General features: G+C 42.4%; 1 protein-coding gene across 1 annotated transcript; it reads right to left on the bottom strand.

Moving 5' to 3' along the window:
- Positions 1–2341: 2341 nt before the first annotated feature.
- On the bottom strand, positions 2342–9123 carry LOC147640631 (DNA replication licensing factor MCM6-like). Its single transcript, XM_086813727.1, has 18 exons — positions 8910–9123; positions 8550–8729; positions 8250–8375; positions 7930–8092; positions 7567–7760; positions 7287–7488; positions 7108–7185; positions 6617–6846; positions 6343–6457; positions 4837–4911; positions 4572–4712; positions 4268–4471; positions 3993–4154; positions 3833–3888; positions 3619–3740; positions 3407–3529; positions 3164–3294; positions 2342–2929 (listed from the first exon to the last, which is right to left on the bottom strand). The coding sequence occupies exons 1-18, from the start codon at positions 8978–8980 to the stop codon at positions 2786–2788; spliced, it is 2517 nt and encodes an 838-aa protein (XP_086669853.1). The 5' UTR covers positions 8981–9123; the 3' UTR covers positions 2342–2785.
- Between the last annotated feature and the right edge of the window lie 16104 nt (positions 9124–25227).

Genomic DNA, 25227 nt, shown 5'->3' with positions numbered 1-25227 from the left:
GTTCTGTGGTGGTATAATTTACCTCTGCATCATTCAATTGTGGCGATTAGCGAAGTAGACTGGGTAGTCCGATTTGAATTCACCAAGCTGTGCTAATACACATCCTATAGTGAAGTTTGATGCATCAATTATGTACATGGAAAATAAGATCCCAGTTGGGTGGTCTCAGAATCGGTGCACTGGCCAGTTCTTACTTCAATTTATCATATGCTTCTTGGCATTCTTTAGTCCATTCAAAGACAATGAGTAGCCTATATAATGGTCTGGCAATTTCAGCATAAAATACTATGAAGCGACGATAATACCCAACGTGGCCCATATACCTCTGTACACCTTTGTAATTAGTGGGCGGGGGCAATTCCATGATCAATTTGACTTTACTTTCGTCTGGGAAGATACCGTTCTTAGAGACAATGTGTCCTAAGATCACACCGTGTTTGACCTAAAATTGGCATTTCAGAGAGTTTAAGGATATACAATACAATCGACATCGCTCAAACACCTTTCTCAAGAAGCAATCCAAATGGTCTAGCCATCATGAGTGTGCACACATACCATTAATGATGAATACCTCTAACCACTTTTGCAAGTAGTCTTTGAAGGTTGTGCACATCAATCGTTAGAACGTTGATGGGGCATTAGTGAGACCAAAAGGCATGACTTTGTAAGCAAAAGTACCCCACATTATATTGAAGCCGTTTTATGCTTGTCTTCGGGTTCTATAGACACCTGATTGTAACCTAAAAATCCGTCTAAGAAGCTATAAGCTTCTTCACCAACTACTCTTTCCAAAACATGTTCCATATAAGGTAGTGGGTAATGGTCCTTCCTAGTATCTGCCATTGACCTTTTTGAGATCGACACAGACCCTACCTAAGTTTCCCATTCTTCTTCGGCACTATCATGATTGGTGATAGCCAATCGGTGTATAGATGACATTCGCAGCAATGAGTTTATTAATTTCCTCTATAATTGTTGCATATTTAGGATTCATCTGGTATGGTTTTTGCCTAGTTGTCCTTGATCCTTCCATGATTAAGATCGTGTGTTGTACCACTTCAGGTGGTACGTCCTTCATCTCTTTGTAGTTCTAGGGGAAACAATCCTTAAACTCCTTAAGGAGAGTAACAAGTTCCTTTTCATCTCTTTGTAGTTCTAGGGGAAACTCTCCTTAAACTCCTTAAGGAGAGTAACAAGTTCCTTTTCCTCAGCTGGAGTCAAGTCCTTAGTGATATAAACAGGTTTGGTTTCCTCCCCTAGCTCTACAATATCAATTTCCTTGACCTCAACTAGACCTCAACTAGGCCATCGTATAATGTGGATAAACCATCTTCTTTAACTCTTTTGGCTATCAATTGGACCACTTTTCGTTCGTCAATTGTGCATGTCTTGAAATGGTCTAGCACCGAGAGTAGGTCTGATTTATCCTCATCCTCTCTTTTTGTTTGAGCCATCACCTTCTTAGCCTCGTGCTCGGCTTCCGCCTTAGCCTTGTTTCATTTTTATCAGTGCAAAAATGCATCACGCAAGGTCACATAAGTGAGGAGGGATTGGGGCCATCTTGTGCATGCCAATTGGCTACCTACCCATCGAAAGTACTCCTTACTGCATTGTGCTTGTAAAATGACAGAACTATAGGCTGCAAGCCATTCATTCAAACATTCAAGCTTATGAGACCCAAACCACTTAACATTACTACACTTATGTTCTTTTCTTCGATGCCATTTATCATGTGACCCTTCATTTACGTGTTATATTCTAGATGGAATGCAGATCATATACTCATCTAGTCACCTATGAGAAAAACAAAGCTACGTTTCCACATCTTTTCATTAGAATTCTCGACGATTGTAGATTTTTTTATTTTTTCATTCCCCATTCAAATTTTCTTTCCCAACCAAAACGTATTATAGCCTTGGGATCACTTTTCATTGAGATCGTCATTAGATGAGACAAACTTATTAATGCTATATTAGGACAAACACCAAACCTTGCATGTAAGTAACGCCACCACCTAGTAGACATCACACTCACACTCAAGCTAGCCTTCACATGTTATATTTGTGTTTGGATGCTAATGCAAACATATGCCATTAACCATGGGAGTTATTGGATATTGTCGTTTTTTACTCCTGATGAAGTTGTCATTATTAACATAAAGGGAGGATCTTTTCTTAAAACAATGCTTATAGTTGCCATCATTATTGTACTATCAAGGTTGCAAATAGAATTCACTTGTATTGATTCATGAAAGAAATGTCTTTTCGAATTTCCTAAAAGGAAGACATTATGAGATTTTCTCCAAGACAGGAAAATAATGTCAAAACCTTACTCAGAGCACTGCAAAACACAATTATGCATTGAATAAGGCACAGTTTACAAACACAGCGTGCAAGTAAAATAATTGAGACATAGACCACGTATAGATGTAAGTTTGAAGATCGTGAAGCTTAAGGGCTACACAGGCCAGGCTCCAAGGCAATCCTTTCTTTAGTCTCGTGTGTGCAGATGCTCCACCTCATGGCTATCTGAAGGGAAAGGGATATACAAAGACGGGGGACACCTTGAAGAGCTATACAAGTGGCGACACAGGATCTCAAATTCCCAATGCAGCTTCATCTTCAGAGAAACCTCTGCCTCGATCTCTAACATGGATCGGTTGCTGTGGTGGTGCTGAGTCTCCCTCCTCACTTTTGCAGAAAGGTGCCCATGGAGGGAGAAAGAGACAGAGACAGAGGGTGATTTCTGTGTACATGAGCCCACCATCATCTTATATGGGTGGTTTCTACTCGAGCACATAGTTGGGATTGACAGCCAATATGCGTTTTTCGATAGCAGCTGCAGCACTTTGGTCACCACCCTCTTCGCTCCCTACTCCGCCAGTACCATCATCCAGAACAATCAGCACTCCTTCCCTTTTTATCAAATGCTGGATAGTTCCAATCCACATCATAAAAAACATCATCAGAATGTGCAGAACATGAAGTGGTGTCATCATCAGCAATGCCATTTTCTTTCTTTCTTTTTTGTGAGATTGCCAGGGCTCGATCCTGGCCGTCAAACCAATCGGGCTAGAGCCCGCTAGCAGCAACAGCAATGGCAAATTTAAGCAATATGCAAATACAACAATTGTAGATGTCCCCTTGATGAATATATAGATTACCTGGATAATTGCCCTCACCCTCCTTATCTCCTCCACCACCTCTCCCATGTTGCTGAACAATCCTTGCGCATTTTGTTCCTCAATGTACCATCGGACCAGGTCTGCTTGCTTCATGCCGGCCATCTCAGTATCTGGGCAGGTCAAGTTTTGCACAAGCACAAAACAATCACGACAATATCAGGGCGATGAAAGCAAACTACCTTCTTGCACATTCTACCTGCAGAATTGCAAAACACTCATTACCTTCCTCCACAGATTCCTCATGCTGGCGAAGGCAGACGACTATGGCACGGGTAACCTTTTGGAAATCCTCATAGGTGACCTTCATTTTCCTTTTTTCTGCTTCTTCCATGGTGGCATCACCACCTGCGACAGTGCGGATCCACCTCAGAAACTAAGTAAACAAAGGAGTTATGTGCCCAAGGACATCAGGAAGCTTCGACTGTGGAGCTTACCTGCAGGCTGTGCATCATCTGCCCGCAGATTATTGCTATTCCTCAGGTTTACATCGTTCAGCACGTCATCTGGCACTTCATCATCTTGGAGATCATCCAAATCAATGTCATGTGAATCAACACTGCAAAATTCCGAATGTATTGGAGTTGACCCATCTTTCAAAGTTCAGCAGCAAACCCATTATCTCTTTTTGCAAAAGCTCAAAGTTGGCACCTGATAATGGAGGTTCCCAAAAGACGCTTTGCCTCCACCACATGAGCACGGCGCACCTAGAGTTCCATTCGCCCAACACATCAGACATTGAGCAACAAATGATTTTAGAATGAATGAATACATCATGGAAGCGTTAGCCACATAGATAAACAAAACCTGCCTGAGTTTCACAGTGAACCCGAGCAATGGCCTCTGATAGCCTTATCAAAGCTTCAAGCTGTCTCACTGTAATTCTGTAAGCCACTTGACTTCCTGGCACAGCATCACTCCTTCTCAGAGTGACATAGGCCTCCACCAAGGATTCCCTCGCCTTCTCGGATAACTGCTTTGCAACAAAATTTGTTGGCAGTTTTAGTACTTCTTGAGCAGCTGAGCTCCATGGAAGCCCTACAATGCTAAAAGAGAGAACTAGCACAGATAATAAAGGAAAATTACCTTTGGTTTCAGAGTCCTTGCAAAAGCAATGTAACGCTGAAGCTGGGCCAAGCTAAATTCGGTTGACAAAGCATCTTCCTGCCTCTGATGAACACTTACAATGTGGCGTGCTATGTTGTAATCTAGGTCATCATCCGGCTCGTCTATCATAACATGCACCAGATCAAACCTTGAAAGAATAGCCGGGGGAAGTGCCACATTATACTGTCAACAAAAATATAGGCAGGTGTTAGGCAGAACAAATTAAAGAGACAGACTACATCATGGTTTGCTACAAGCAACAGCTCGAATGCCAGTCTCACACCTTCAAAGGCTTCGATTTATCATATCTTCCCCCGGAAGGGTTGGCTGCTGCTAAGATGGATGTTCGGGCATTCAGGGTTGCCTGGATTCCAGCCTTGGTAATGCTGATGGTTTGCTGTTCCATAGCCTCGTGAATTGCAACCTTCGACAGAGCAAGCAAGCAAGTCAGTGCTTTCCTACTTCGCAACTATAATTTTCAAGCTCTAGTCTTTAACAAGGACAAAAGTCAAGGCTTCAACATAAAGGAAAACATAACAGATGTGTACCTGATCTTTTATGTCCATTTTATCAAACTCGTCAATGCAGCATATGCCATTATCAGCAAGCATTAGAGCTCCAGCCTACATTTTGAAGCAAGAATGAGCTCTCTCTCTCTCTCTCTCTCTCTCTCTCTCTCTCTCTCTCTCAAGTGGCACCTGTTGTCAACATAGCCTCACAAACATCCAACCACCCCCAATCTCGTACTGTTATAACTGCTACATCTCCTAGTGACGTAGTAGATGAACAATAGAACTTTTTAGTTTTTGTAAATTGATTATGTTCCTTTGTATGGACCACAGATTGGGCATTAAAACCATGGTCTCTATTGATGTATTTGGTCTCATAGATCATTTTGGCCTTCCACATGCGTCGATAAGAATCCTCTCCCCTCTCTCTCACTCACACACGCGGGCGCACACACAGACGCTTCTGTAAAAAGAAGGGAATGGATAGTATTCTGTATCATCAAGATTGACGAAATCAAAAAGAAATACAAAAATATCAGAATTGGAACGTTGAGAAAAGAAAAGGAGACTTCACTTATGGGATGTCACATGTTATCCCCAGAGAGTATTCTTCAAAAACTTGAGCTGATGTTCCCATAAAGGAAAATGGAACTTTAAAAAAAATTTGAAGTGTCATGTTGGCAGGGTGCAAGAGTTCACTAATTGCGCCTACACTCATCCCATGTGATGCTACTTGAAAAGCAATCGAATAAAAATCCCTTGCAAAAATTGGAAGGTTTCTCCCATATACTTCACACAGGAAAAAAAAAAAAAAAAAAGCAGACAGCTAAGAGATCAACTTCGAATCTCCGGCCGAAATGGGGGCTGCCCAATCAGAGAGAAAACCCAAGAAAGATATAGGTTTACTTGTTCAGCAGGAGGTGAGTGTTATATGTGCATAGCAAGGCCAAGAGAAGAATTCAGCTGCCATAAATCTCATACGGCTTGAGGGTAGCTACCACAAGAGTTCATATCCTAAAACTTGACGTCAGCAATGGGCAGTGGATAACATACACCCTGCAGCCAGTTCAACCAGACAACTTAAAGCTCATCAAAAGAACTTCCTTGTCCAGACTCTTTTGAAGCCCCACTAAGAAAGATATTACTAGTTGAAAAATTGAAGGGCAAAACGCTGCTAGCTTGAGAATTGAATAAAGCAATGCACTTAAGTACATGAAGTCCCCGTCCCCATAAACTCCATACATGCTATGCTTGCTTTTGCACATAAGAATGCTCTGGCCCGATGTAGTGCGAGCCATTGTTTTTTACACTCAATTTCAAGAGCTTTATGCTAGATCAAACCTTATAACAACCGTGCTAATATATGCATATGCAACTTACACCAAGAGTTTCTACTCTCAACCACATGATGGTCTCTCCCAGAAGTTCACCGTGCCCAATCTTAAAATAACAGGACTTACCGAGATGATCCTCTCACCACACCCTGGTCCCTCGCAAAAGTTTATATTAACCCAATTTGAAAGGTTGAGTCAGAAAAAAGATTACCTCTATGCAAAACTCTCCAGTCTCAGGTTCTTTCACCACACTGGCAGTTAATCCAGCAGCTGAGCTGGACTTCCCTGATGTGTACACAGAACGAGGCATAAATCCAGCAACATACCTACATAATCAGTAAACCCATGTGTAAGCATGGAGATTATCTTTAATAATACTTGGACAAGGAAGCAAGCATCACAAAAAGGTCAATATACAGGCTAGTCAGTAACAATAGCTATAATACTCCATGAGTGGAAAAGGAGGCATAACAGAATAGACTTACTTCAAAAACTGGGACTTCGCACAGCTGGGATCTCCAACAACACACACATTGATGTCTCCCCTAAGATTGATGCCCTCATGAGTTCTTTTGTGTACTCCACCAAAGAGCATGAGCAGGATAGCTCTTTTGATGTCTTGATGACCAAAGACTGCTGGAGAGACACTATTCACAAGCCGCTCATAGATTTGGGGAAGAGACTTCATCCGGTATATTTGCTCCATTTCTTCATTCTGCCAAGGGTTAAACATCAGTTAGCCCAAACCACGAAGAGAACAATGTGCCTGATTCTGCCAGTGATGAGAGTCATTTCCAGTGGTGAAAACGCATGTTGCATACACAGAAGCCGTACAGAACAATATACTTAGTGCACAAAAACAGAATCCATCTCACACATCTTAAATCATGCAGGCCATCTCATCTCAGATTGTGACCAAGCACAAACTTCGTAGAGCGCTGCATCTTGACAGGATATAGTATAGAACACTGGTTACCGTGAACTTCACTGCTTCCTCTTCCTCTCCATCTTTCTTACTGCCCCTAAAATCAATGCTTCTTTTCTTGTCTTGGGGCTGTAGTAGGAGATGCCAGAGATTAGTTCAAGATTAAGATATGCTTAGTTGTAATAATATAATCATGCGTATCCACAACAATGTCCAAGGGACTAGGGCACCTGCACAGAGTTGGCTACAAATGCCAACCGATATGACAAGTCTCTAACTCCAAGTGCTTTCAAGCCACGCAAGCCTTCTGCTCCAGCTCCAGCACTGTTCCTTTGAGCCGCACCTCCTTCCCTGCGTGACTCAGTTCTCTCACCAGGGGAGGCCAGAGCAGAAAGGTCTGGTATGACTACTACAGTCCCTGTGAAAACACACCTGCCAAAATCCCAGGCATCAGATTCTCAGTTCTAACACTGGCAGACTATATATCAAGGAGAAGAGAATGGGGCTTACTTGTCTCCTGCTCTTGCCTGCTCTACTATCTCGTGCCTGAGAATGATATCAAGTGTTCGAGGGAGAGAGCCTGCAGGAATCTCTTTAGAGTTCTCTTGCATTCTGACCCTCTGCCAGTCTGCAAATTTGCTTTCTTGGCGCAACAACGCCCATCTATTCCTGTTCGAGCATGTTGCATTGACACATATGATAGGCTGCAAAACAGAAATAGTCATGGCAATTAGAGCAGCAAGCTAATCAATAGAGTTGAGTAAAATCTACAACTGCAGGCAGCACAGATAGACAACCCTCACATTATGTAAGCCTCAAAAATCAAGAAAGACCTCAACCACAAAGGCAGGTTTGAGTTTTCTTTCACCGGACCTGAGTGTATTTGAACTGCTGCTCCACATTCTTCACAACTGCTCCACAGTCTAAGCATTTGAATGTGCCTAGAAGCAACTCCGGCCTCACTTCACTAGTCCTTGTGACAACACCACTCACTGAGACCAATTTTCCGATCTCAGCAGTGCCCAAGTCTCTCAACCTGCTCCAAATTAGAGCATCCACAAACACTCTTCATACTATGCATCAACTTGGATGCTATTTAGCTAAGTGTGCTGCTATGTCCTCCCATGCTGCATTATGTGGCTGATGCATGCAAAGGTAACTAGCAGAGAGGTTGCATAAATGAGAATACTTACTTCTTCACTGTGGGAAGGTTGAAAAATGCCAAGTGAACATCCTTGTTGGGGTCTTCCTCCATGAAGTAAGTCGGTCGATGCTGCAACACAAACTTCTTTGCAGCAGCTGACAAGAAGGGCTCGAATCTGCAATCAGTCCAAAGCCAGGAGAATTTTTTGTGAGTTGAAGGATGGGCATGTGTGCATGCTCACTTGGTCATCTGTGTGTGTGTGTGTGTGTGTGTGTGTGTGTGTGTGTGTGTGAGAGAGAGAGAGAGAGAGAGAGAGCAAAAGTGTTAACGGGAGAAGCCCTAAGCGCACCTCATAAACTCTTCAGAGACGGCGGCTTGCAAGGCATCGTCAAAGAGCATGACATGGTTGAAATCGACAAACATAGTGGTGGACTCCTTGGATCTCATAACCTCCAGCTCCGATTCGTACACTTTGGCTCTCCCAGGGGGCTCACCGCTAACCCCGGAGGTCGCTGCATCTCCAGTGAACCTGCAGAGAATCCGAGGAATCTCAGAGACTGTACAATTAAAAAACCACCCAAAATCTGCTAGTTTACTGCCCGAGAAGCCGCCCTGGAGATCTAATTCTAATACCACTCCAACACTTGAAGGATCTGTGAGCATCCATACGATGCAACAAGTGATGAGAAACAGGGAATGCTCTGCTTACGAGTTAAGAAATTCGAAGAAAATGGCGCCCACGTGCACGCCTCTGTCGTCATTGAGGGCAGCTGCATCCATTTCTGTCAGAGAGAGTGGTAGAAAGCGGGAGGAGATGTGAAGAGGGGGGGGAGGGGTGTGGTGGCGTGGTGTGGTGTGGTCTGGGGAAGGGGGAGTGGGTGAAGCGAGGCGGAAGGACTGTGTAGACGATTAACGGCGTAGAGAGGGGAGAGGGGATTTTCCCGCTAGGAATTCCCGCCAAAATGCTCCCCTTCTTACTTTCAGCATCGGCTGTTCCCACACACGGGCGGACAGCATCGGCTGTTCCCACACCTGCCCCCAGAACTCTTGTTCAAAACATTTAAGTTGTAAAGTAAGTCAAAATATTTGCAAATTTCCAAAACACTCAATTTTTTGGCCATAAGTTTTATAATCTTTCGAATTAAAATTTTGCCATGTGGTAGAAGTGTACAAGGGGGGACAAACTCTCTGCAACCAGTAGTTGTATGGTCCCGTCAGTCTAGAGAGGCTAGAAGGCCGAATTCTAGATCATCAGTAGAATAAAGTAGAGCCAGGATTCGGCTATGAATAATTTTGAACATTGTATCTATTTATTTATTTTTAAATCCTTTGTTTGTAAGCATTATGTATCATTAACAAAGACTATTTAAACAAACCATGTGTAAGTCCTTTAATTAAGGAACTTGTTTATTTATGTCAAATAGTGTGGTAGAATTGATTAGAAAACAAATTGACACGTGAGTTGAGTGAAAAGTGGGAGGATGAAATGCCCTGACGGCAACATCCTATGGACAGGTGGACCCAATTAGTCGGGTAACTTTCTAATAAATTAATTAAAGCTCTACGTTAGATAAATAAATCCCTGGGCAACCCTACTCTAGAGGACTAGGTCAGCGGTTGTGCCTTACATAGATGAGGAAAAAAGCATTGTTTCTAGAAGTCAAGAATAGAAGTTACCCGAGTTAAGGTCGATCACTCTATGAGTGGTCTAATTTTAGAAATCCTTTAAAAAGACTACACTCCTTGTATCGTACATGGTTAAGGTGTCGACGAGTAGGAAATGATCCTAAGTTAGACTTAGTGAACTATCTTAAACGTTTCCCTTATTTAGGAAGGGGGTCCTTACAATTGGTATCAGAGCCGATCTTAGTTCCTAGGATTTGTTATTTAAGATTGTTTTGGAATATATGTTTTACCTAATGTTGATTGATAAAATAACTTACTAAAATAAATTGAATTAGTGATTGAATGATTGTAGGAAGAGGTGATGCCTACTCGAGATTCTTAGTCTTCCAGTGCATCTTCCAAACTGCTTGTCACTCTTCAAATTTCGAGTTCCGTGATACTATGGTGTAGATACGTGAGAGATTGTCCCTCCCTCATCCCTCTCGTATCCAAAGAGGGTGAGGTAGAGATCATCTTTGGAATCGTAGGCCGAGGTATTTTTTCATCAAAGCGAACCGAACTAGGAACATCACCACCGATTTAAAGCAGATTTGTTGTATCAAAAAGTTGAAGATGGTCCGTTTATTTTGATTCATGGGTACTCCCAGGTGCGACAGCTCTGTGACCATAGATGGGAATCACATACCACAGGACCGCTGGGTATATGACCATGTAATACATGTCCTACCCGCCAAACAGAGTAGCCGTTTTGGGACACAGCCCAATCCAGAGTCTACCACCCTTACCATCAGTCTTTCGTGTCTTAGAAACTACGGCGAAGCCCCCATATTTCACCTATGTGGACCACTTTAGTCTCATGTCTAGTTGAGCCTAGGATTTTCTTTTATGATGAATAAGACTAATTGTATTAGTCTCAAACCTTTGTAATAAAACTCGTCCTTGTAAATATTTGAGAAATAAAATGATTTCAAAGTTGACTTTTAAAAGCATGAGTGTAATGTAAAGTATGAATCTTGTAATCCTAAAATTTAATCTTATAATGATGACCAAGATGATTAGCCTCCACTCCCGATTGCACTGTATACAGATTTCCAAGAGAAGAAGCTCCTACTCAAGCGAATGCAACCTCCCTCCTTTAAAGGGGGAAGGTTCAAAGATTGAGAAGGAAGCTAAGGTTTAAATCGAAGCAATGGATGATTATTTGTCAACTGCTGCCGGTACTGGGGTGGCAAACCAGTCCATGCTTGCACGATTTCGCCTCATCGAGGATGCTAAACTCTGGTGGAAGCAATGGTGCCATGACAAGGGAGTCATTGAACACTCCCAAACATGGGAGGATATCAAGCAAGCTGTGAAGGAATGATATCTCCCGCCATCTCATGAATCCATCAAGATGAATGAGTTTTTTAGTCTCAAGCAGCTTGGTTTAACCTTGAAAGGATACTATTCTAAATTCATCACTCTCTGGAAGTATGCCCCAGCCATGATGACTTCCCAGCAAGTAGCTCATTTCTACCAAGGCTTGAATGAACCCTTGGATTCCCACCTCAAAGCAATGAGGCCAAGCACATTGCCAGATGCTCTTATACAAGCAAAGCCTCTTGTGAAAGAGCTAAAGTCTAGTAAAGCTTGTTGCCATATATATAGGCAGTGATGTGTGTGGGACCGCCAGGGCACTTTTTCCCTCTTTAGGAGGTTTTTTCCCCCGGCTTGTATATACGCCCATCATTCTAGGGCTAACTTATCTTTGTACATTGACACAATCTAATACACTTTGTGTTGTGTGCATTCTTGCTTCTTCTTCTCCAAGCTGTGTGTGCTTTCCTGCAACCCTAATTCCAACAATTGGTATCAGAGCAGGCATCGGCTCCCAGGGCTACGCCGCCGGCACCCTCCGACTCACGTTCTCCGATTGAGGTGAGCTTTCATGAGCGCTTGCAGGTCCCTATACTCTGTAAATAAGGCCCGTAGGACTTTGCGTTCTCAGAATTTGCATCTGAGGTCGTTTCGGGCTCCGTTTTTGCATTTCAAGTTCTGCACAGGTGTTTTCGTCATTTTCTGCAGAAATTTCGACAGTGCAATTTTCTGCAAAACAGGCATACGTGTTCTATTGTGGACCGTGCTACATAGCACAAGTTGTCTTCTGTTCAGTCTTTGCTTCATTACAGGTAGCTTTTACATCAGTTTCAGTCAGTGGCCATGGCTGATAACAACAATGATGTATTTCGCATGTTATCTGCTGAAGACAAACTGGATGGAGACAGCAACTACCCACTTTGGGCATACATGATGCAGCATGTTTTGGTTGCAAAAGGAGTGTGGAACATTGTGCAGGGTACGGATGTACGTCCAGGTTCTGTGGATGTAGGATCTGTTGTTGAGAATGTTGCAGGTTCTAGCAGCTCTACTGTTGCTGCTGTTTTACCCACTGCTGAACAAGCTCGTTGGGATGGTAAAGATGCGCAGGCTCATGCCTTGATTGCACTTTCTGTCAAACGCAACATCACCCCACATATTCGTTCAGCTAAAACAGCAAAACAGGCTTGGGATATTCTAGCTGGTTTGTATGCAGGTCGTAACGACTCAAAAATCGCTTACCTGCGTAAAGAGCTAGAATTGAAGATTATGTAAGAAGATGATGACATGAATGTTTTTCTTGCTGAGATTAAAGATCTCAAAGAACAGTTGATTTCTGCAGGTGAGATTATTCCTGATCATTCTCTTGTGCAGACTGTTCTTGATGCTTTACCTGAGACATATCAGACTTTTGCTTCCACAGTGAGACTTCTTAATGAGGACAGACCTGATGCTGTCAAGTATGATACTTTAGTCAACAAGCTCTTGCAAGAAGCGCAGTCCAGGCAAAACAGGGCCAGGCAGCGTGCAGTTGATCAAGCATTTATTACTGCCCAGCAGCAGAGAAGAAGTGGTAAGGCAGCCCCTTCCACTGTTTCTTCTCCTATTAGTAGGTCTGCAACTTCTTCTCCTTCCACATGTAGCAACAATAAGTCTGAGAAGGCTCTTGATAAAGGCAAGAAAAAGACCAGGTGCAACTATTGTAAGGCAAATGATCATGTCATTAAGAATTGCCCTAAGCTAAAGGCTAAAGAGGCAAAGAAGAAAGAGTCAAATGCAGCCACAATAGCGGATGCTTCTACAAATGCAGATTCTGCAAATGTTGTGCAGGATACAGAATGGGCGTTTAGCGTGTATTGCCAATATGACCCATCTGTACATGATGCATGTTTGGTAGTTTCCGTTGACTCTCATGTTTGGGATTTTGACAGTGGTGCTACAAAGCACATTACCTCGCATCGTGATATGTTCACTTCTCTTGAGGTTGTCCCTAATGGGAATACTGTCACATGTGCCAATAATGCTTCTTACCCAGTGAAGGGCATTGGTAAAATTATGCTTACTACTGCAAATGGCAGCGCTTTCACACTTTCAGATGCTTTGTATGTGCCAGGGATAAAGAAGAATCTATTGTCTGTCTCTGCGCTTGCTAGACTTGGACTTGTAGTCAAATTTGTGGATGACAGATGTACTGTTCATGATTTGACTTCTGGTGATACGATTATTATATCTGGCACCTTGTTTCGTGGGCTGTATAGGCTCAATTCTTATGACAAGTGTGTGGAAGATTCAGCAAATGCAGTTTCTGATGAAAAGGCAGTTTCAGATGGAAAACTATGGCATGCTCGTTTTGGTCATCTGAACTTTGCTAGTTTGCTGCGTTTGCAGAAATTTGATATGGTTGCTTCATTGCCTCCTCTTGAGGCACCATTGAAACATGTTTGTGAAGGCTGTATTTTGGGCAAAATGCAGCATTCTGTGTTTCCAAAGGATGGTTCTGTGCGGGCCACTCGCAAATTGCAACTTGTACATAGTGATGTATGTGGGCCTATGCAAACTCCGTCATTTGGTAAACACTTGTACTTCGTGACTTTCATTGATGATTACTCAAGGCATGCATGGGTATATCCACTGAAGGCAAAGTCCGAAGTGTTTTTGTGCTTCAAACAGTTTTTGCTTATGGTTGAAAATGTATCCAATTGTAATGTGGGCTCCCTCCGTTCTGATCGAGGGGGGGAGTACATGTCTAAAGAGTTTGATGCATTTCTGGCTAGTCGTGAGATAAAACACCAATGTATAGTGCCGTATACCCCTCAGCAAATGGTGTTGCTGAGAGGAAAAACATGTCACTTATGGAGATGGCACGATGTATGGTCAAGAGCCAAGCTTTGCCACATGCGTTTTGGCTTGAGGCTGTCATGTGTGCTGCATATGTACTCAACAGGTGTCCCACTAAGGCCTTGCAGTCTATTACTCCATACGAAGCTTGGCATGGCAGGAAGCCTTCTATTAGTCACTTACGTGTCTTTGGTTGCTTGGCCTATGCTTTAGTGCCTGTGCAACAACGCATAAAATTGGATGATAAGGCTGTCAAATGCATTTTTGTTGGTTACAGTGCTGAAAGCAAGGGTTACAGATTGTATCATCCACAGTCAAAGCGTATCTTGATTAGTCGAGATGTTGTTTTTGTGGAAGATGCTGTGCAGCCCTTGTTATCATGTACCAAAGAAACAGGTGTGAGCTCACGGGATGTATTTGATACGTTGTTGCCTCTCTTTACAGGTGGGAATTCAAATGTAAGTCCTAATGAGGCAAATATTCAGCCTATGCAGATTTCAAACGACATCATAGATCAACCTATTTCTGATGCAGATTTACAGGATGTAATTCATGAGGATAGGGCTGAAAATGAGCAGGCTAGAGGTATGCCTAAATGGCTGGTGCAAACCTTGCGTGATAGTAAGATTGATGCACCTATGACTAGTCGTACTCGTTCAGGTTTTCAACATGCCTCTTATACATCAGATTGTTATGCTTTGGCTATGTCTAGTCTGTGTGAAGAGGAAGAACCTCTTTCATTTGATGAGGCACAAAATTCAGAAAATTGGTTGGCTGCAATGCAAAGTGAATATGATGCTATAATGAAGAATGGTACATGGTCTTTGTGTGATTTGCCTATTGGTAAAAAGGCCATTGGATGTAAGTGGGTTTTTAAGTTGAAACGAAAGCCAGATGGCAGTGTTGATCGCTATAAGGCTAGACTTGTTGCAAAGGGTTATGCTCAAGAAAAGGACATTGATTTTGATGAGACCTTTGCTCCCACTTGTCGTATGACTACCATTCGTAGCATTTGTGCATTGGCAACTCATAATGGTTGGAATATACATCAGTTGGACATAAAGACTGCTTTCTTGAATGGAGATTTGCATGAGGAGGTGTATGTATCGCAGCCTCGTGGTTTTGTTCAAAGAGGGTAGGAAAACAAAGTGTGCGGGTTGAAAAAGGCTTTATATGGTTTAAAGCAAGCTCCACGAGCTTGGTATGAAAAGATACATGCATATTTGACTGCACATGGTTTTCAGAATAGTCCAACAGAAAGCACTTTGTATGTTAAACATGTGGATGATGTACATCTAATCATTGCTCTCTATGTCAATGACATGCTGCTCACAAGACCAAATGAGAGTCATATTGCTGCTTTTAAGGTTGATTTGAATGCCTCTTTTGAGATGTCAGATTTGGGGCATTTGCATCATTATTTGGGGATACAATTTAAGCAGTGTGATGGAGGTATTAGTTTGTGTCAAACAAAGTATATTGAGACATTGTTGCGGAGATGTGGCCTTGAAGACTGCAAGCCTATTGCTACTCCAATGGAGACAGGTTTGAAGTTGAGTCTTCATGATGCTGGAGATCACTTTGATGTCACACTCTATCAGACAGTTGTTGGTTGCCTCATTTATGTATGCATTACGAGGCCGGGCATTCAGTTTGCAGTCTCACAGGTGAGCAGGTTTATGCATAGGCCAGGGTCTCAGCATTGGAAGCCAGTTAAACGCATCTTTTGCTACTTGAGTGGCACCATACATCTTGGGTTGTTTTATCCCAAGGGGGGATCGTTGTTGCCGCCAGATTTGCATGCTTTTTCGGACTCAGATTGGGCTGGTTGCTATGACACAAGAGTGTCCACAAGTGGTTTTTGTTTCATGCTCGGTAGCTCATGCATATCTTGGTTGAGCAAGAAGCAACCTACTGTGGCCACTTCGAGTTGTGAAGCTGAGTACAGGGCAGCTTTCACAGCTACGGTTGAGTGTGTGTGGCTCAGACGGCTTATGGTGGCTGACTTGGGTGTTGGACAGGAGTCTGCCACCTCTATCTTCACTGACAGTCAGAGCGCATTGGCAGTTGCGAGAAACCCGGTTTTTCATGCTCGCACAATGCATTATCACTATGTCAGGGAGAGACTCTCAGCAGGAGAGATCAGCTTGGCCTATGTGCCAACACAGGACAACCTCGCCGATCTTTTCACAAAGGCGCTTCCTCATGAGAAGTTCGAAGCTTTCCGCAAAGCTTTGGGCTTGCTCCCCTTTGTAGATTGATCTACTTCGGGCATGGCACTCCCCTATACATGAGTGCCAGCTCTCGTTCACACCATCACTCCCAGGGGAGATTTGTTGCCATATATATAGACAGTGATGTGTGTGAACACACTTAGGACCGCCGGGGTACTTTTTCCCTCTTTAGGAGGTTTTTTCCCCCGGCTTGTATATACACCCATCATTCTAGGGCTAACTTATCTTTGTACATTGACACAATCTAATACACTTTGTGTTGTGTGCATTCTTGCTTCTTCTTCTCCAAGCTGTGTGTGCTTTCCTGCAACCCTAATTCCAACAAAGCTAAGCCTCTGAAGAGATCTTACCCTTAAGCAAACCCTAAAGATCAATCTTGCAAGAAGCCCTAACAAAATTCTCCCTACTACAACCGAGGGCGGAAAACCAACTCCTTGTTAGTATACACTCAATGCCCACCTCTCAGCATGTATCTCGCTTTGACGTATAATGCACATTTGTTAGGTCCCCATTATGAGGAGTAGCCATGGTGCATATGTCTTTAGTGGGAACCCTGGCTTAGACGTTGATGGGGTCATTATTGTGACCATTGATGATGGTTAAAAGATAGTCAGGGGTACGAGTCTTAGCTGGGGTCTGTCGCATCGCCCCGGCTGGGGGGTCCCATGGGGGGCTAGCAACCCCCCTACTAGCGGGGGTTCGAGGGTGGGAGTCCCCGAGGTGATGGAATGAGGAATATTGCCTAGAATATTCCCTCGGATACTAGGTCCACCATTAGTGGGTGGTAGTAGTCGGTGGTCTGTGGGCCGTGTTCTTGATACGCGGGCGGTGACCGTGTCTATGTAGTGCCTAGAATATTCCCTCGGATACTAGGTCCACTATTAGTGGACTACTAGTGGGTGGTAGTCGGTGGTCCGTGGGCCGCGTTCTTGATACGCGGGCGGTGACCGTGTCTATGCAGTGTAATCGCCCTTGTTGTATACATGTCTAACACACCACCTACAGTACTATATATGGACATGGTTACCATGAGCTAAGGTATCCAATGCTTGTGAGTATCCACCCCCTTCTACACTTTGTACATACTCCATCCAGTGTTTGTCTAGATTGCCATCTAAGCTCTACTTGAGAGTGCATGAGTGGACAGCACCATCACTTGTACCTCTTTGGTATAATCAGAATTTTAAATTCTCTCTCCATTGTGTATCTATTGCATTATCTTGCTATCTCTTTCCACTGTGTCATATTCTTATACTCCTTTGTTTCCCGCTCATGCTCCTTCTTCTAGAGAGGCCCCTCTCTATTTCGAATACAATGAGCCAGGACACTTTAAGGCCAATTATCCCAAGCTAGCATCATGTTTTCCTCAAAGTGGTCGAACAAATCAAGGTCGTAGAACCCCCACCCACCAAGGTGCAAGAGGTGGTGAACATGGTAGAGGTTGTGGAACAATTGCTCGCACTACCTATGCTATAAGCGAAAAACCAACTCTAGAGATAGCTGAAGATGAACGTGCCATCGTCCCCATCGACAGTAGAACATCAAGGTCCAAATCAACAATTTGGTGTTATTCAAACCCCAGCCACTCATCACGGTAAGACATTCCAGCTTTTGATTGATTGTGGCAGTACCCATTCATTTCTTTCTCCAAGGTGTTTACAAAAATTAAACTTGGGTCAAAAGCCAGCTAGAAGAATGGTTGTAGAACTAGCTAGTGGGAAGGAAGTAGTATCTCAACATTCTGTAGGAAACCTTGATTTCGAATTGGGTAGTGATCAAACTCATGGCCATTTTAGAGTCCTTCCGTTAGGAATTTATGATGGGATCCTTGGTATAGACTGGTTAATTGCAAACAATGCTAGTATTCACTGTAACCAGGGGAGTATCACTTTTGGCCAAGTAGTATTAGTTCAGGGGAAGACAGGTAAACCTAAGTCTAGGGTAGTCAAGGCAAAGCATCTTCTCAAGGGAGCATGTAAGGGACAACAAGTTTTCCTAGTTAAACTCAACAAAGCTGCTGAAACTAGTAAAGAAACAGAACCCTCTTGGCTCCAAGAATTTTTTGACATCTTTCTTGACAAGCTTACAAGGCTATTGCCCCCTCGAGAAGTCGATCATGAAATCGAGGTAATCCCTGGTGCTCAACTTGTCTCAAAAACACCCTATAAAATGTCTCTTCTTGCTTAAGGAGCAACTTTTCCAAGGATTTGTATGCCCCAGTAACTCTCCTTGGGGAGCACCCGTTCTTTTCCAAAAAAAGAAGGATGGCACTCTTTGTCTCTGCATAGATTATCGGGGGTTAAATTAAGTCACTGTCAAGAATAAGTATCCTATCCCTCGCATCGATGAGCTTCTTGATAGGCTTCATGGGGCCAAAGTCTTCTCAAAAATAGACTTAAGGTCTGGGTACTACTACCAGATCATAGTCAAGAAGCAAATATACCCAAAACAGCTTTCAATACCTGTTTTGGCCACTATGAGTTTACTGTAATGTCATTCAGGTTAACCAATGCTCCTGCGACCTTCAACCACTTAATGCAAAATATATTCTGTCCCTACTTAGATGAATTTGTGCTTGTCTTCTTTGATGACATCTTAGTATACTCCAAGTCGATGGAAAAGCATGAGGAGCATGTGCGTAGAGTTCTGCAATTACTGCGCAAACATAAACTCTATAATAAGAAGAGCAAATGTACCTTCTTTACTCATCAGATTGAGTATCTTAGATTCATTGTCTCCCAAGATGGTATCTCGGTAGATCTCACCAAGATCAAGGATATATTGGAATGGCCACCCCCTAAATCAGTCCTCGAAGTTTGTGGATTTTTGGGAATCACAGGATGGTACAAGATTTTCATCAAAGATTATGCCGTGGTAGCTGCACCCTTGACGGATCTTCTTAAGAAGGATTGCAAAATAGTGTGGTTACTGTTGAAATTTGAGCATAATGATGAGCTATGGTGGATCATGCACTAGAATCAACATCATTAACAAAGTGATTAGCAAATGATTAAGACGTAATTAGTGAATAATTAGCACATAGATTAATGTAGGCATGGATACTCAAAAACCAGCAAATTCTCATTAGGGCTATGCCTCAATTTATAGAGTTTACATCAAGCATCTAATCCCTTTGATTTCTCCATGATTCACTCCCAGAATATCTCCACCTCTTGCCTGATTCTCTCCACCTCTTCTCTTTTCCCTGAATATCTCCCAGAATATCTCCACACTCCTAAATTTCCTCATGCTATCCATTATTCTCTCCTAGTAGATTCTTCTAACCTTTTCACAGGTTCTTTCACAATTACATCTTCTCTTTTACAGCCTCTATCCAAGAGCTTGTTCCCACACACACCCTATTCACTTGTATATTTCAACACCTCCCCTCAAGTGAATAATCCTAGCACACCTGGACCCTGTATCAAGTTTCCCTCTTACTTGATAGCCCGTGACCAGTGCCTCAAGTCCCTAAACTCCATAGTCCTTGACACACTCTCTCTCTCTATGTATCCAAGGCTACTATAAGTGCCCGCGACCTTGACTAAAGTGCTCACACATACATCTACCACGTGGCCTACATCATCGGTGGCTCAGAGGTGGTTTTACTTTATTGGGGCAGGTTTACATTGGGTTGTGGTCTCTCTCTCTCTCTCTCTCTCTCTCTCTCTCTCTCTCTCTCTCTCTCTCTCTCTCTCTCTCTCTCTCTCTCTCTTCTCTCTCTCTCTCTCTCTCTCTCTCTCTCTCTCTCTCAGAAAAGATGATCCGACTCCACTTCCCTTGGAGCCTCCATGAAGTTTGCCGATGTCGTTCCTTCTTCACTGGGTTTGATGTAGCAGTCTCTCGCCATGTGTCCTGGCTTTCCACATTTGTGGCAAGTGAAGGTCCTCCCTCCTACTTTGCCTCTTCCTCGTCCTCGTCCTCGAGAGAATCCTCCTCGGGATGGAAGAATGCTTTTTCCTCTCCTGCTGTTGAGTCGAGCCCTTTCTTCTCTTTGCCTTTGCTCTCTTGCTCCAGTAGAGCTGCTTCTATCTCATGTATCTTCAATTCAGGTACATTCTTTAGTGTTGCTACAATGTTTTCATAATCTCTTTGTCCACACTCTTCAGAAGTACAGCTAATGCTTCATCATCTTCTACCTTTTTGCCAATAGCTGCCAGCTGTTGCTTAATGCTTTTATATTTGTTCAAGTGTGTGATTAAAGGTTCACTTTCCTTCATGTCCAATTTGTAGAATTGCATTAACAGATTTATCTTTGAATTTTTTGCTTGTGTACCAAATAATTTATTGAGTTCATCCCATGCATCTTTTGCCCATTGTATCCCTGTGATATGATGAATGATTTCATCATTTAAACTGAGTGCAATAAGTCCCAATGCTTTTTCATTCCTACTCTTCCACTCATTTTCCCCTCTCTCTGGGCATTCATCTCTCCCTTCAACTAATCCCCACAGATTTTTCCTCATCAGCAAATACATGGTTTTTGTCTGCCATGTATAAAACTGTTCCCCATTAAATTTGGCTATTTCCTGTGTTGAACTCATGGTGATGTGAAGGGGGTCTTACCTCTTGATCCAAATTCAAAATTCAAGGGCAGTGTCTACCCTTTTACAACTCAATCTGGTGTTTAATAGATGATTACAACAATTTTATCAGCATAAAATCACCAGAAATTACATTAAATTAAGGGTAACCAATTTGTACGGGATGGTTGGAGTATCAAACCAACTCCAATTTGCAATCTGAAGCTTTAGGGATCTGTATCAGATACCTAATGGTTAAGTTGAACCCTCAATTGCACCAAAATATAGTGATTAGCACTGATTAATCACTGATTAGCAAATTAATGCTCTGTTTTGTGTGCAGAAAACAGAGTATGCGGGGAGTCCAGATCTGGTGCCTTCCACTTCAAATGAGCTCAAATGCTTTCACAGGCATCAATAGCAATGAGTCTAGTAGAGGATTAAGCCAAGAAACACAAGATTTGACCAAATAATGAAAGCTTAATCTCTGTTTTACCAAAGTCACCTGCAGATTTGATGAAGAGCTTGGATCTCACTGTAGACTTGATGAAATTGATTTCTGTCTTCACCAGCTTGTAGAGCATGCTTGATTACCCCTTGGGCTAAGAGGAATTAGAAACCTTTGATCTGTGGAAGTAGAAATCACCAACTCATCTCAAAAAAATGGCGCCTGCTAAAAACGTCATTCCGGCTGCATCCGTCGCGGCGGTTTGCTGATCCCTTTGGATGGACTTGAAGCCAATGATGTTGGCTAGCTTGTGTTAGAAGCACAAGACCTAATTTTGATTGTGCAAGATGCTAGAGATCCTCCACTGGCTGGGGGTGAAGGGGAGAAGTGAAAACTCACTAAAATTTTGATTTTTTACTAATTATCTATTAATCCTAATTAATTAACTAATGGGCTCATAAATCTGATTGATTCTAGGCATGGCTCTGATACCATGTTGAAATTTGAGCATAATGATGAGCTATGGTGGATCATGCACTAGAATCAACATCATTAACAAAGTGATTAGCAAATGATTAAGACGTAATTAGTGAATAATTAGCACATAGATTAATGTAAGCATGGATACTAAAAAACCAGCAAATTCTCATTAGGGCTATGCCTCAATTTATGGAGTTTACATCAAGCATCTAATCCCTTTGATTTCTCCATGATTCACTCCCAGAATATCTCCACCTCTTGCCTGATTCTCTCCACCTCTTCTCTTTTCCCTGAATATCTCCCAAAATATCTCCACACTCCTAAATTCCCTCATGCTACCCATTATTCTCTCCCAGTAGATTCTTCTAACCTTTTCACAGGTTCTTTCACAATTACATCTTCTCTTTTACAGCCTCTATCCAAGAGCTTGTTCCCACACACACCCTATTCACTTGTATATTTCAATAGTTACTAATCCATCAAGTCAGCTTTGATCAGCTCAAAGCCATCATTACCTCAGCGCCAGTCCTGAAACTTCCTGATTTCACCAAGGAATTTGAGGTGGTTACTGATGCCAGTAGTCTAGAACTTGGTGGTGTCCTAGGACAAGAAGGAAGACCATTGGCTTATACTTCTCGCAAAAGCTGAAGTAATATGAAGCAAATTATGCCACCCATGATTTGGAGCTCTTAGCAGTTGTTCATTGCCTCAAATTATGGAGACATTATCTCTTCGGGACAAATTCTAGCTCCTAAACTGACCACAAGAGTCTGAAGTGGATCTTCACCCAGCCTAACCTCAACATGAGGCAGAGAAGATGGATTGAAATCCTACAAGAATATGACTTCGACATCAAATTCCGCCTTGGGAAGGATAATGTGGTAGCGGATGCACTCAACCCCGGAAATCTTTCTTGAGTACAATTTCGATGCCAAATGATCCCATACTGGACAAGGTCAAAGAAGTCTCATCTCATGATTCCAATTACCAGAGGATGGTGAAGTTAGTAGAAGAAGGGGGAACTTCAGAAAAAAAGAAAAATCTAATCAAGGGGTACTAATCCATGATGGGAGCCTTTACTTCAATCACAAGCTATGTAGTCCTACGGATCCTGCTCTAAAGAAGCTAATCCTCCATGAAGCTCATGATAGCCCCGTTGAAGGGTATCCATGCTATGCAAAAACATTGAATGCTGTATGGAGGAGCTATCATTGGGTGGGCTTGAAAAATGATGTCCTTCGGTACTTGAAGCAATGTCTCTCATGTCAAAGGATCAAAGCTGAAAGAGTCAAGATGCCTAGGAAGCTTCAACCCTTGGATATCCCAAGATGAAATGGAAATGTATTAGTATGGATTTTGTCAAAAGTCTCCCCACTATACAAGGAGGATATGATTCCATTTTAGTGGTGGTGGACTTGCTTACCAAAATAGCTCATCTTATACCAGCAAAGAAAACCTTTAAAGCCTCTGATGTTGCCTAGTTATTTGTCAAGGAGGTCTTCAAGTTTCATGATCTCCCGAAGAGAATAGTCAATGATCGGGATTCTGATTTCACTTCAAAGTTATGGCAATCCTTATTTCAGGCCTTGGGAACTCAACTTTGCTTTAGTACAACTTATTATCCAGAGACCGATGGTCAGACTGAGAGAGTCAACCAAGTAATTGAAGACATTCTCAGAGCATATTGTGGACGGGAATCAAGAAGATGGATTCAATACCTTCCTCTGGTAGAATTCTCTTATAATACATCTTATCATCAGAGCATAGGAATGTCACCATTCAAAGAACTCTATGGGCAAGAATGTTTATCTCCTCTAAATTTTTGTGATCCAACCACAAGAGTTGAGGAATCTATAAAAATGCTCAAAGAGATGGAGGAACAGACCAAGGTGATCCAAAAAGATATTAAAGCTACTGAAGATCGGCAAAAGCATTATGCTGACACAAGGAGGTCAAAAGGATCTTCAAGGAAGGAGACAAAGTTCTTCTATGAGTGCGACCCAAGCGTAGCTTACTGTCACTTGGGAAATATAAGAAACTCAACCCAAGATATTGTGGACCCTATATCAGTTATCAAGTGTTTAGGTAAAAGTGCCTATAAGCTCCAGCTCCCAGCCCATATCAACAAGGTCCACAGCATATTTCATGTAAGTTTGTCAAAGCCTTATGTACCTAGTCTCGATCATATTCTTGATGATGAGCAAGCTATAATCCCAACTCAGGGAGTCCTTGAGTTTCAGCCTAGTAGGATCATAGATTCTAGAGAAAGGTAGCTTCGTAAATAGAACTCTTGTAGAACATCTAATACAATGGAAAGATTACCCTGAAGAGGATGCAACTTGGGAAGATGAAGCGACACTCTTAAAGGATTACCCCGAATTCATGACGAGATGAGGACATCTCGATTTCTTTAAGGGAGAAAGGATGTAACATGCCTATCTTCAATAATAATATATGCCCATGAATTTATGGTCTTTTATGGTGTAAAAATCAACAATTTTAATAAACAAGCTGTTTTCGATTAGAATCTTAGAATTCTGAGTCCAAATTTGGAATCTGCGTGCAATTTTACCCTAATATAAGATTTTACAGCATCCAAAACGGGCATCGAATGAGCCTATACGTAAATTTTTAGTTATTTCAGTTACAATACGGTAAACTTAAACCTTAATAAATGCACGACCGCCTCATCGTCGGTAGAAGCTGGCGGCAAAATCTCATTCTCCCAATGGTATGAGGGATACCTCGACCTCGCTAACATCACCGCCCGGCTACACAAGCATGGAAACGGGGTTAGCGTTGCGGTGGGGAGAAGATGTACCTGTACTTCTTAATTCAATCAAAATAACAATTTATAAACTAAACCACATAATATGATAGATATCATCAATTTCTTAAGAAAACAACAATTTTACAGAAATTTTGGTATAAAGAAAAGTGGCAATCTTCTTTCTTAAATTCTTAAAGTTAACATTAAAGATTAATCAAAAATCTTTTTAAACAATGACCAAGCTAACCTGGTCATTAATTCCTTGTGGGGCTCCCAAGGGGAGAGATGGGACAGCATCTGGAGCAACCTTTCTAGGCTAGTTGTGCACGTCTCTTGAGGCGATATTTTGGCGCTTTCGTGAAGGAACCATTCTGCCTGACTTCTTGTAGCCCATGTCATCACGAATCCAACGCTTTAGTCGGATCACAAATCAGAGCTTATTTGCTCAAGTTATGAGCAAAAAAACTCCTAGGTGTGAACCACCTCTAAGAGCCTAAAAACCCTTACTAAAGTCACTGCTAATGGGGGGAAGCTGTCCATGGGATCTCTAGGTTAGGAGAAATTCATGGTTTGTATACTGTTAAATTTATGGCACCTATAGCATTTTTTAAAACATCATACTATGTTTGCTTCTTTATAGATAATAAAGATTCATAGAGGATCACAAGGGGAGTCAGATAAAGTAGGATGAAGTGGAGGAGCATGCCAATGTAAAGAGTTCACCTTTCAGCAGTCGTTCATCATCAACAGAG

Source organism: Cibotium barometz, chromosome 2, assembly GCF_041138505.1.
Source record: "Cibotium barometz isolate CiBa-2024 chromosome 2, ASM4113850v1, whole genome shotgun sequence".
NCBI lineage: Eukaryota > Viridiplantae > Streptophyta > Polypodiopsida > Cyatheales > Cibotiaceae > Cibotium > Cibotium barometz.
This window is presented reverse-complemented; position numbering and strand designations above follow the sequence as displayed.

Bases quoted from the DNA above. Each gene is read 5' to 3' on its own strand.
- LOC147640631 (XM_086813727.1), bottom strand. From the start codon at position 8,980: ATGGATGCAGCTGCCCTCAATGACGACAGAGGCGTGCACGTGGGCGCC. The intron at 8,093-8,249 runs GTAAGTATTCTC...AATTTGGAGCAG, and splicing joins AACCTTCCCACAGTGAAGAA to GTTGAGAGACTTGGGCACTG. The intron at 6,458-6,616 runs GTAAGTCTATTC...CTGATTATGTAG, and splicing joins GCGAAGTCCCAGTTTTTGAA to GTATGTTGCTGGATTTATGC.